The 13,817-nt window shown below is 44.6% G+C and overlaps 1 protein-coding gene across 1 annotated transcript; it reads left to right on the forward strand.

Moving 5' to 3' along the window:
* The first annotated feature begins 1,932 nt into the window (after positions 1 to 1,932).
* On the forward strand, positions 1,933 to 11,760 carry LOC137381526 (probable G-protein coupled receptor 139). The gene is made up of 2 exons (XM_068054226.1): positions 1,933 to 2,071; positions 10,847 to 11,760. Exons 1-2 carry the CDS (start codon positions 1,933 to 1,935, stop codon positions 11,758 to 11,760), a joined length of 1,053 nt encoding a protein of 350 aa, XP_067910327.1.
* The last annotated feature ends 2,057 nt before the right edge of the window (positions 11,761 to 13,817 follow it).

Raw genomic sequence — 13,817 nt, forward strand, 5'->3', positions numbered from 1 at the left:
TAAGTTTATTAGTGCGGGAGGTGGGGGAGTGGGGTCAAACTTACTTTGTGCATTCCTTCTAAGAGTATTCCCAAGTCTCGCTGAACATCAAGACTTACCAGTTTCACACCTTTTAAAAAATATTGTGCTTTTCTATTTTTACGACCAAAGTGAACAACTTCACACTTCCCTACATTATACTCCATTTGCCATCCTGTTGCCCACTCATTTAACCTGTCTATATCTCTTTGCAGTCTCTCTACATCCTCCCTGCAGCTTACCTTTCCACCAAGCTTTGTATCATCAGCAAACGTAGATACCTTACTCTCTGTCTCTTCATCCAAGTCATTAATATAGATTATATTTCTTATATATATTAAATATATATTAATATATAAGCCCAAGCACTGATTTTGTGGCACCGCACTATTACTGCCTGCCAACTTGAAAATGCCCTATTTATGCCCACTCTCTGCTTCCTGTCTGTTAACCAATCCTCTATCCACGCCACTATATTACCCCCAACACCATGAGCCCTTATCTTGCCTATTAATCTTTTATGTGGCATCTTATTGAATGCCTTTTGAAAATCCAGGTATACTACAGCTACTGGTTCCCCGATGTCGACCCTATTAGTTACATCTCAAAAAACTCTGAATAAATTTGTCAAACAGGAACTCCCTTTAGTAAAACCATGCTGACTTGCTCTAATCATACTATGCTTTTCCAAGTGTAATGTTAAGACTTCTTTAATGATAGTTTCTAGCATCTTCCCAATGACTGATATTAGGCTAACTGGCCTGCAGTTCCCTGTTTTCTCTCTGCCTCCTTTCTTGAAAAGCAGTGTAACATTTGCCAACTTCCAATCTGACTGGACCATTCCTGAATCTAAGGAATTCTGGAAAATCATAGCCAGCACATTCATTATCTCTGCAGCTATCTCTTTGAAAACCCTAGGCCATTTGGTCCTGGGGGCTTGGTTATTGCCTATTTCTGGTATGGAACTTGTGTATTCTACTATGAAGACAGACACAAAATATTTGTTCAGTGCCTCTGCCATTTCCTCATTCCCCATGATGAATTCTCCTGTCTCTGCCTCTAAGGGACCAATGTTTACTTTAGCTACTCGGTTCCTTTTTATGTACTTAGAAAAGCTCAGTTCGCCATCAGACTGTATATGTCCTCCTGAAGCCTACCATTATCCACACTGGTTATTAGACATATGAGTTTGGTGTCATCTGCAAATGTTGAAATTATGCTGTTTACATTTGCTCTATATCATATACATAATAGGTCTAATACCAATCCCTGACAGATAGCACTATATACTTCTGCCTCATGAACAATAACTGTTCACCACTTCTCTTTGCTTTCTGTCCTGAAGTCAATGTCATAGCCACATGATTTTCCATTAACCTATCTATGCTGCTTGTCATTTATTTACCCATGATATTCCAAGCAAGAAATATTTTTGTGCTGGGTTATGGCATCTTGAAATTTTCAACCACTTACTTAATGTTAGTCACTAGTTGCAGGGTCCATCCAATCTCTCTTATAACAGGGTGTACCATTTGCCACACTCAGGTCCACTGGCACCACTGCCATATCTAAGGAGGATCAGAAGATTCTGGTCAGTGCCTCCAATATTTCCAACTTCCCTTCCTTCAGCAACCCTCATACATCCCATCCAGACTGGGTAAATGTGATACAAAAAGTGTTGGATTGAAAAGGGTTAACAGAACCTGTTTGTTCAGTAACTGTAATTAATGTCAGTCTCCATGGATGCTAATTGTGTCACTGGAGGTTTTCTCTCTTCTATGAATAAGGGAGTCCTTTCAATGTGTCATCCCATAGCATCAGCAGGAGCATCACCACTGGCACTAACAGGGCTCCACAAGAGAGAGGGAGAGGATAGTTCAGAATCTGAGAGCAATAGATTGGAATGATGCAACAATGGGCAGAAGTTTCATCTGGGAATTTGACTATCTTTCTGCATATTATGATTGGTACTCATTAGAATATCGGATTTATTATGCACTTGTGATTTTTCAACACATGTACTACCCCATGCTCGCTATTGTTGGTGTCCCTGGTAAGTCTCTCTATCCAGCTGTTAATTCTATAAACCTAGTGCATGAATTGCAAAGGGTTAGTGTGCAGGTACAGCACGTAATTAGGAAAGCTAATGGAATATTATTGTTTATTGTGAGGGGAATTGGATACAAGTAGAGAGGTCATGCTTCAGCTATACACAGCATTCATGAGACTACATCTGGAGTATTGTGTACAATAGTGGTCTCCTTATTTAAGGAAGGATATAAATGCATTGGAAGCAGTTCAGAGAAGGTGTACCAGACTAATACCCGGAATGGGCGGGCTGTCTGATGAGGAAATTTGGACAGGCTAGGCTTGTATTCACTGGAGTTTAGAAGAGTAAGAGGTAACTTGATTGAAACATATAAGTTCCTGAGGGGTCTTGACAGGGTGGATGTGGAAAAGATGTTTCCCCTTGTGGGAGAATCTAGAACTAAGGGTCACTGTTTAAAAACAAGGGGTCACCCATTTCAGACAGAGATGAAGAGAAATTTTTTCTCTGAGAGGGAGGGTTGTGAGCCTTTGGAATTATCTTCCTCAAAAGGTGATGGAAGCAGATTCTTTGAAAATTTTTAAGGCAGAGGTAGATAGATTCTTGGTAAGCAAGGGGGTGGATGGTTATTGGGGGTAGGTGGGAATGTGGAGCAATCAGTTCAGCCATGAGCTTATTGAATGGCGGAGCAGGCTTGAGGGACTGAGTGGCCTACTCCTGCTCCTAATTCGTATGTTCGTATGTACGTTTGTATATTTAACTGTATTACTGTTCTTGTCATTTACTCTGCCATGCTTACTGCTTTTGTTGTTCCTGGTAAATCTCTATTTCCAGCTAAGAGATCTGTAAATTATGTTTCACTGTCTTGCTGCTCTTGTAATTTACTCTATCATCTTTGCTGCTGTTTCTGACCCTTATAAGTCTCTATTTCCACCTACTGGATCTGTAAGCCATGTTTTACTGTAATACCATTCTTCTCGTGTAAATTTTGGAAAGTTTGAAGCTAGTCTCAATCACAAACTCCATCCCCTAGCTGTGAGCCATGTACCCCTCCCTGGCCAATGTCTCAGGCGGAACCAAACTGTTTGCAACCTTTGCGTTCTATTCAACCTGGAGCTGAGTTCCAAACACATATTCTCTTCATCACCAACCTTGCCTAGTACCACCTCTGTAATATTGTCCATCTCCACCTCTGCCACAGCCCATCTGCTGCATAAACCCGTATCTGTGCCTTCGTTAAATACACACTTGACTATTCTATTTCTATCCTGATCACCCTCCGAGTAACAAACCTCCATAAACCACAGCCCACCCAAAACTCTGCTACCCATATCCTAACTCACACCAAATCCCAATCACCCATCACCCCTGTGCTCACTGATCTACATTGGCTCCAAGTCTGGCAGCACCTTAATTCTAATATTCTCAATCTTGTGCGTGATCCTTCCCAGGCTTCAGCCCTACGATTAGTGCCATTCCCCTGACAATTTTCCATATTCCTGCAAATTTTTTGCCTTCAACTATTTTTCAAGGTCTCCTTTTAAAGTGAATTTCTTTTCCTCTGTATCTCTCCCTGACCACAATTTTCAGTTCTATAGCACCACTGGTGCCAACACGATGGAAGCCTGCATCCATAAAATGGCGTGAGCTGATTAACGGCCAGCACAGTGCCCATGCTAGGCATGGCTCTAGCCCGGGTGCACATTGTGAGTGCTGGTAGCAGGAGGAGCTGTCTAAATGGGATGTCAATCAGCCATTCCAGCAGATTTGACACATGTCTTTGAAACTTGGTTTGTGCATGTCCACTGTTAGTTACCCTCAGCTGAATATGCATTCAGCAGCACAAGGAACCCCATCTAGCATTATTAAAAGTACTAGAAGCCCAAATTCCAGGTGAGGGGCTTTGAATTACTTATGCTATTATAAAGTTAGTGGAGGTTCTTGGATGGTTTTCTGGAGTTTATGTTGTGAGCTTCTGCATACATTTAAGGAGACCAGAGGATTTGGTGACCCAACTCTGTACAAGGTATAGGACTGTCATTGTAGTGCATCTATGTCTGCAACATGACCAACAAATGGGGCAGAGGCTGCAGAGAGGGGAAGCTCTGCAAAGAGGGAGGAGTAGGAGGGGGGGTCTGCCCTACTCAGCCTGGGGTTTCCAAGAGCACTTACCTACACTGAACCCAGGAGCAGTGTGTAAGGCAATTCAATAAGGATGTGGTCACAGAGCTGTTTCACCTCCTGCAACACAACCTGTAGCCTAGCACCAGGGCGAGGACAGTGCAGCCAGTCGCCGTTAAGGTCACAGTTTCATTGAATGTCTATGCATCTGGATCTTTCCAGGCAGGAGCAGACCAGATATCCAGCATCTCACAGTACGTTGTCCATTGGTACATCCAGTAGGTGACAGACTGCATCTTTGCTGGGTGAGCTGAATAAATCATTTTCTCCCCCAGCAGGGAGAAGAAGGATGAGTGGTCCCGTGGCTTTACCAGGAGAGTGGGATTCCCGATGGTGTGCATGGGGGTACCCCCATGTCAACAGGGAGCGGAACAGGAACTGAAAGAACTCTCATGCCACTTGTGTGCAGTTGGTGTGTGACCATGCCCAGTACATCATGTTGGTGAATGCCCACTCTCCTGGCAGCAGCTACGATACATTCATTCTGAGGTAGTCAGCCATTCCCACTAACATAGAACATAGAACATAGAAAATACAGCACAGAACAGGCCCTTCGGCCCACGATGTTGTGCCGATCCTTTGTCCTCTGTCAAGGACAATTTAATCTATACCCCATCATTCTCCTTTATCCATATACCTATCTAAAAGCCACTAACTTCGGGCTTCAACAGAGAACCAGAATGTGGCTCCTCAGAGACAAAGGCTCCATCCTCTATCTATAGCTCATGATTCTCCCCTGCCCAACCCCCGCACCCGTCCGCCACCAACCAACCACACAAAAATAATATGAGTATAACATGAGCAATGGAGCCACCAGGAACATCGTGGAACAGACCATCAGCATGATGAAGCAATACTTCTGATGCCTGAACCACTCAGAGGGAGCCCTCCACTACATGGGACAGGTTGAGAAAGCAATTAGTAAGACATACGGATCCTGGCTTTTATAAATAGAGGCATAGTGTACAAAAGGAAGGAAGTTATGGTGAACCTGAATAAAACACTGGTTCTGTCTCAGCTGGAGTATTGTCCATTCCTGGGCAACACACTTTAGGCAGGTTGTGAACGAATTAGAGAGGGTGCAGCAAAGATTTACGAGAATGGTTCCAGGGTGAGGGACTTTAGTTATGTGGATAGATTGGAGAAGCTGGGGCTATTCTCCCTGGAAAAGAGAAGGTCAAGAGCAGATTTGATAGAAGTGTTCAAAATTATGAGGGGTCTGGGCAGCGTAGATGGGGAGAAACTGTTCCCATAGGCAGAAGGATTGAGAAGCAAAGGGTACCGATTTAAGGTGATTGGCAAAAGAACTAAAGGTGACATAAGGAATAATGTGTTTTGTCAGTGAGTGCTTAGGATCAGTAAATGGGATTGGAGTACAGGAATAAGGAAGTCTTGCTACAGTTGTACAGGGTTTTGATGAGACCACATCTAGATTACTGTGTGCCATTTTGGTCTCCACATGTAAGAAAGGATATTGTTACGACCAGGTGAGAAAGGTGTCTAGGAGTCTTTCTCAACCTTCACCTGGTCTTATTGTAACAGGACTTAATTTTTAAACACATTGTGTTTTGAGCTCCCCCTTGGTGAATCCTTGTTCACCCCTTTCCAATTATAAGGCAAAGAAATGAGCATAAATGGCTTTCTTAAGTTTAAAGAAGAAAAATGAAATTTATTAAAACTTAAACTTTAACTCTAATTCGGTTAACGCCTACGGATACACGACACACCCCACGCTAGCATGCATACGCGATACACGCATGCAAATAGAGACAAAAAAGAGCAGAAGAAAAATAAAGTGAAAAAGTTTGAGGCAATCTCTGAAGAGGGGTTTTTAATGTGCTTCAAGCTCGCTGCAATCTTTGATTGCAGATAATCTTGCTTTTCGTTGGGGGCCAGTGATCTTCTTAAACGTTGTTCACTGTAGGAGACTTTTCTCTCTTGGGGTTCATGTGTCTTCAATGGGTCTTCAGTTCCGTGAGAAAGAGATGGGAGCAGACAGGAGAGAGATGTTCTCAGTCCAGCAGCAAAGAGCTCAAATTCTCTTTGGTGAGTTCAAATTTTAAAAAACTGCCAGTTAGTCATGTGACTAAACTGGTCTGACCACTTCTTCTGTGTATTGGGAAACAAGGACTGGGTCCCTTGTTCCAACACTATCTGCTAGCATGCAAATATCTTTCCAGTCAGGGGCTTGGCAGTTCCTTGTGATAGGCCCTCTTCTTCCCAGCCACAATTTTTAGTTCCAATGTTCATGTGGCGAAATAATGTGTGCTGCATTCTTGGGGCCTGCTTGACAATATACTTGCATTAAAGGCAGTACAGCAAAGATTCACTAAACTAGTCCCTGGGATGAGGGAGTTGTTCTATGATGAGAGGCTGAGTAAATTAGCCCTATATTCTCTACAGTTTAGAAGATGAGAGGTGATCTCATTGACATTTCAGCTTCTGAAGGGGCTGAATAGGGTAGACATTGTTTCTGCTGGTTGAGGAATCGAAAACACGGGGGCACACTCTCAGGATCAGGAACCAATCATTTTGTACTAAATGAGGAGAAATTACTTCACTCAAAGGCTTGTGAATCTTTGGAATTCTCTACCCCAGAGGGTTGTGGATGCTCCTTCGTTGAATACATTTAAGGCTGGGATAGACAGATTTTTGATCTCTCAGGGAATCAAAGGATATGACAAGCAAGCAGGAAAGTGGAGTTGAATGCTAAGCTGTCATGATCATTTTGAATGGCGGAGCAGGCTCGATGGGCCATATGGTCTACTCCTACTCTAATTCTAACATTCTTGTGTTCTGTGAACACTCTGCCTGAGAGCGTGGTTGAGGCAGATTCAAATAATGGCTTTCAAAAGGGAAATGGTTAATTATCTGAAGAGAAAAAAAAAAGGCAGGGCAGCGGAAGAAGGGCAGGGGAATGGGACAAGCTGATCCAGAACGGACATAATGAGCCAAATGGCCTCCTCTGGTGCTGCAACAATCCGATGATACTGTGACTCACCTCGTGCAGATCCTCACTCTATACCAGCCTCTAGGTACACACAGTGTATGTATTTAGAGCTGGTGGCTGCAAGTGTCAGACCAAGTGACGGGACTTCACCATTAGTGCACTGCTGCTCTCGCTCTCTGCCTCCCGGAGCTGCTGTGACTAGGAAGCTGGCAGTTTTGGGTTATCATTGGAAAGTATAAAATCAGAAGGGGAGGGTTGGGGTGAGGGTTTGGGGGTGAGATGGAAAGCAAGAGGTCCATGGTCCCACCATCTGCAGCTTGCACATCATCCCAGAGAGTAGGATGAGGTGGGAGTGAAGAAGGGACATAAGGCAGGAACATAGCATCATCCTGAATGCTCTCGGTGATGCCGGATGCTACGGGCTCTGTCACAGCCGGTCCCATGATATGGAGAACCATCTCCTCCCTCAGGCTCAGGGGATGGCCAGTTTGTTCTGAAAGAGAGAGGGAGGAATGTCATTGACTCTGTTGCACAGTGTTTGTGTGATGTGCCTGTCATAGCTGAATAGCTGGCGGTATGTGGATGCAGCAAATGGTGGGTGTGAGGCTAACATCAGTGGAAGGTGTGTGAGAGTGAGGTGGAGTATGTGAATGTTAGGTGTGAGTCCTGAGTGTTAGGGACTGCTGATGTGTGAGTGATGGGGGTGTGGTACATTGAGCAGTGTGAGAGGTTGGTGATTTTGGTGGTAGAGATGCCATGTGGAGATGAATTCACTGACATTGACCACCCGTGTGAGCTCATTAAACTTCTTCTGGCATTGTTGCCAGGGCCTCTTTTTTACCCAGAGGGTGGCGACGGTCTGGAATGCCCTGCCTGGAAGGGTGGTAGAGGCAGGTTGCCTCACATCCTTTAAAAAGTACCTGGATGAGCACTTGGCACATCATAACATTCAAGGCTATGGGCCAAGTGCTGGCAAATGGGATTAGGTGGACAGGTCAGGTGTCTTTAATGCATCGGTGCAGACTCGATGGGCCGAAGGGCCTCTTCTGCACTGTATTATTCTGTGATTCTGTGATTGCTCGGGGACAGATTTCTTGCATTGACCTCCCTGGCCACCTGTTCACACTCCCTGCGGAAGGAATTCCTTGAGGGTTTCCTCCACACCCCCCCGCAGCAGAAACATGGCCTCCCATCTCCTGACAAAATCCATGAAAAAGGCCTCCAGTGACAAATCCTGAATTGTAGAGCATTCTTTCTGCCCTAGTATTCCATTTGCCTTGTCTCCAATTGCAGCATTCACAGTCAGCATCAGGAGCCTCCTGTGATTCAGTGCAGCTTCCCTTTAAGGGGCACTGTACCTTTAAGAGCTGGAGGCTGAAACGCATGCCAGCCTCAAACACAATTAGAGCCCCTGTTAAGCGTGCAGCCAGACAGCAGCACGGGGCACCCGTACAATTCATGGCAATGTGGAGACAGTATGAAGATTACTTGCTATCTGCCTCAAACCGAATCTCGAGCCCCATGCCTAAAAAGTAGCACAAACTTCTCTTTCTCTCTGTCTCTTTCTCTCTGTTTTTATTTTCCTTTCTTTCACCCTATCTCTCTCTCTCTCTCTCGCTTGCTCTTCACTTTCTGTCTTTTACTCAAAGAATTAGAAATTTGATGCAACATAGAAGAGGCTATTCGGCCTTTGTCAGTGCTGTCTCTTTGAAAGAGCTATCTAATTAGTTCCACTCCCCTCCTTTTTCCTCAGACTGTTACATTTTTTTCCTTTTCAAGTATTTGTTAAATTCCCTTATGATTATGATGCTACCACCATATTTTCAGCAGTGAATTCCAGATCCCAACAACTCCCTGAGTAAGAAAATTCTTCTCATTTCACCTCTGGTTCTTTGCCAATTACCTTCAATCTGTGTCTTCTCAACACTAAACTTTCTGACATTAGAAACTGTTTTGCCTTAATTACCCTATCAAAACCCTTCATGATTTTGAATTTCTATATTAAATCTATCCCCCACCTTACCCATCCTGGAATGGGCGGGCTGTCTTATGAGGAAAGATTGCACAGGCTCGGCTTGTATCTGCTGGAATTTAGAAGAGTAAGAGGCGAATTGTTTGAAACATATAAGATCCTGAGGGGTCTTGACAGGGTGGATGTGGGAAGGATGTTTCCCCTTGTGGGAGAATCGAGAACTAGGGGTCACAGTGTAAAAATAAGGGGTCGCCCATTTAAGACAGAGATGAGGAGAAAATTTTTCTCTCAGAGGGCCGTGAATCTTTGTAATTCTCTTCCACAAAAGGCGGTGGAAGCAGAGTCTTTGAATATTTTTTAAGGCAGAGGTGGATAGATTCTTGATAAGCAAGGCGGTGGAAGGTTATCGGGGTTAGGTGGAAATGTGGAGTAATCAGTTCAGCCATGAACGTATTGAATGGTGGAGCAGGCTTGAGGGGCCGAGTGGCCTACTCCTGCTCCTAATTCGTATGTTGGTATGTATCACAGCTCTAAAGAGAACAATCTTGGCTTTTCTAATCTCTCCACGTACGGGTAGTCTCAGGTCCCTGGTACCATTCTAGTAAATCACCTTGGCATCTTCACTAAGTCCTTGACATTCTTGCCGAAGTGTGGTGCTCAGAATTGGACACAATACCCCAGCTAGAGCCTAACCAATGACGCATAAAAATTAGCGTCCTGACCTTTGTTACTCTATGTTTGTAAAGCCAAGGACACCGTATCTCTAAGCAGTCTCACCTCTGACGCAGGGCCACTGACCGGAAATATTATCCCTGGCAGACCTGCTGAATATTTCCAGCATTTTCTGCTGTTACTTAACTTTTTCTCATTTCCTTCTCTCCTTTACTAGAAAAGTTTCAATCTGATTATAACTGAGGTACAGGGAACAGATATTTAACTATCTAAGACCCTTTGGAAACCAATCTAACTTTCACTGAATGGGGACAACTTTAAATTAGCCCAATTTATGGCACTGAGATAGATTCTGAGACCTCAGTATAATGTATCCGATCAACAATATTGATGAATAACATAAAATCTGTAATAATGATGCACAGTTTTTGTCTGTCTGCACCTTTCTGACTGGTCTGTGGGTTGATTTGGTGGCAGAGCCTGGAGCATGTGCCTCAGTTACAGTGCTCCAGCTCTCACTACTCCCCGGCCTCGGTTACTGGGCTCAGAAACCTGATCCTCCATGGCCACAACACGGAAGAGGAGAGGAGATTGTATTGGAGAGAGGAGGGCCGGCATGGGAGAGGTGTGGGGGACAGAATGAGAGAGGGGAGATGGGACAGTATAGGAGGGTTATAATGGTTGATGGGGATGAGAAAGAAACCTTTTGTCAGTACTGGGAGTGCTTCGAGATGGAACAGTTTTTAAACCATGCAGGGAAAGGAGGGATGAGGAGGTTTTTGATCAATATTGAGTTCAACAATTTCAGTATCATCCTCTTTTTATTTAATCTCAGCTGCCTGGCACCGTATCACAGACCTTCCCATTTGTTATTTCAGGCCCAATCATTTCAATATATCACTGGATACAGGAAAACATTTGTAAATCTCAATAAGTCCTCAATGAAACTTGTAACGTTGCCCGCAGCCTGATGTATAATTTCCCTGTTTATTTCCCTTCCTCACAGTTAACTTGCTGACGATTGGGATCCTGTCTCGGGGAAAGTGCGGTCTCTCCAAATGTGTGACTCGCTATCTGGTGGCCATGGCAACAGCGGATCTACTGGTCATTATCCTCGACCTGTTATTGAGGCACATTCCCATTGTTTATCGGGAACATTTTCAGTTCTTGCAGAATTCCATTCCTGTGTGTAGTATCCACTCTGTCCTTGTTTATGCAGCCACAGACTGTTCTGTCTGGTTCACCGTTACTTTCACTTTTGATCGGTTTGTGGCCATTTGTTGTCAGAAGCTGAAAAGTAAATATTGCACCGAGAAAACAGCAGCTGTGGTTCTGGGAACAGTGACTGTGCTGAGCTGTTTCAAGAACATCAGCTGGTATTTCACTTTAACAGGTCAGTATCCGCTGGCAAACCTCCCCTGGTTTTGTTATGTAAAAGAGGATGCTGTGGTATCTCAGCTTTGGGGAGTAATCGAGCTCCTCCATCACATTCTAAACCCAGGTGTCCCATTTGTGGTGATTCTGCTGCTCAATGCTCTCACCGTCAGACACATTTTAGTGAGCAGCAGACGTCGCAGGAGACTCCGGGCTCACAGCAGTGGGGAGAGTCGCAGAGACCCAGAGATGGAGAGCCGAAGGAAATCCATCATTTTACTGCTAGTTATCTCTGCCAATTTCATCCTGTTATGGGTAGTGTTTACAGTGTTTTCAATATGGAATCGAATGTGGTTTTTTGGGTATGATTCTGTATTTCCACCTGTTTTTTTGCTGGAACTGGGCTTCATGCTGCAGCTCCTGAGTTGCTGCACAAACACTATGATTTATGCTGTGACCCAGACTCAGTTCAGACAGCAGTTGAAGAATGTGTTGAAATATCCTTTACACCAATTGTTAAATTTATTCAATGATGAGAGGAACTGAATCATTGACTATTTACAGCAGCCGGGGGAGGGGCCAGTCTTTATGTTGACAGAGCAGGGGTGAAGGAGTGTGCCTTGTCGTAGTGATGACAGAGAGATGGTGGGGCCTGTCACTGTGATGACAGAGCAAAGGTGGGGCTTGTCGCTGTGTTGACGAATAGGGGATGAGTCCTGCTGCTCTGGTACTAAAGTGAGTTCGGGTACCTGTCGCTATGGTGACAGAGCAGGGGCAGGGCCTGTCGCTATGATGGCAGTGTGTGGGCTTGGCCTGTGGTATGGTGATGGAGTGTGGAAGTTGGGTGTGTTCCCCATGGTGATGGGGGAGTTGGGGCCGGGCCTGTTCCCCATTTTTACAGGGGAATGGGGATGTGGAAGTGGGCCTTTTCCAATGGTGATAGGAGACATTGAGAGCACACAACCCACACATACCAGACTGAGAGATATGCCTCCCTCTGGAGAGACAGAGAGACAGAGAGTGGGAAGAGAGATTGGGATTGGAACCTCTCCCGCCCAAGTCAGCAGTTTACCTCTTTCCCTGATTCTGTGACACTTTGGGATGTCAATCCAGGACAGAACTGGTTTGTGAGGAGACCTGTTTTGTTGATTTGAAACCTTAAACTTTTAGCCCTTGTTGGGAACATCAAACATATCTGACCCTGCTCACATGCCCCACACAAGGACTAGGAAATGAACAGGATCCAGTGACACACTTAATATTAAACCTAGTAAGCTCCATCTGTCTTTCTCTGTTTCCGCGTCTGACTCTCTAGATTTTCCCTCGGGTTTCGGACCCTGATGTCTCACCAAATGGGGTTCATGAGTCCACACTCGCTGGTAGCAGGACTAGCAGAGCAATATTCCCAGGAGGTAGCTTCCTAATTGGCCAAGCTCATTGTGCAATTAAGGATTACAGGTGGGCTCCTGGGAGAGGTGGATGCTGCTGAGGCAGGTCGGAGACTGGGTGGGTGTCTCAACATGGAGGCTCTCTCACTGGCCTACATAGCAGTCATCAACTAACAAGATCAATCAAAGTGGAGGGCAAACAAAATATGACACGGAGCTATATTATGATATGTTAGGTTAGATGAACAAACAATTGATCAAAGGGGTAGGTTTTACGGAGGGTCTGAAAAGGGGGAATCGAGGTGGAGAGGTTTACGGAGGGAATTCCAGAGCTTAGGGCCGAGGCAGCTGAAGGCACGGCCACCAATGGTGGAGTGATTAAAATTGGTGATGCTTGACAGGAGTGCAGATATCTAAGAGGGTTTTGGCGCTGGAGGAGATTACAGAGATAGGGAGGGGCGAGGCCATGGAGAGTCAGACAAACATACGAATTAGGAGCAGAAGTAGGCCATTCGGCCCCTCTAGCCTACTCTGCTATCCATGCTAGTATGTTATCTCCTACACCATGCGCTCCTACTTTGCGCACTAACCTTTTACGTGGCACCTTGTCACTCATCCCTGCCCTCATTGTGAAAAGTTTCTCAACCAACCGAGGAACCAGGGATTAGATAGTTTCCCCTCCATCTACTTGTTAAATCAAGAAACTCAAACTTACCAAAACTAAACCTGTAGCTGCCAGGTTATCAGATAGAGGAGAGTGGCAAGTCTTAGTTTAGAAAACATGCCCCAGATAATAAAAACATGTATTTATAAAAACACTGTACACCTTTCAGAGAAAGGCCAGGTGGAATGGATTATTACACAGACAAAAACACTCCACAATCAGCTTTACCGGACTTAGAATCAAATGAAAAGGATCTGCCCATTTTTATAAAAGGCTGAGTAGGTTCTTGTGATCTGGTGCTCCTTTTATCCTTTTGTGTTCAGGATGCTAATTAAACACATTCCCTTACTCCGCAAAGGCTGAAATGAGGAGCTGGTTTTCACCAGGTGGTTTTTACACTTTGCTTATCCTGTTATAAGTCTGATTATTATTTTTATATTATTGTTCTGATCAAAATGCTACAATGAGGAGGGGTAGTGCAGAAGGAACTATAAATCTGCAGCATTACACTGACAGAGGACAGATTTTATACAGCCAGCAGTTTCTTTTGA

Source organism: Heterodontus francisci, chromosome 22 (assembly GCF_036365525.1).
Source record: "Heterodontus francisci isolate sHetFra1 chromosome 22, sHetFra1.hap1, whole genome shotgun sequence".
Taxonomy (NCBI): Eukaryota; Metazoa; Chordata; class Chondrichthyes; order Heterodontiformes; family Heterodontidae; genus Heterodontus; species Heterodontus francisci.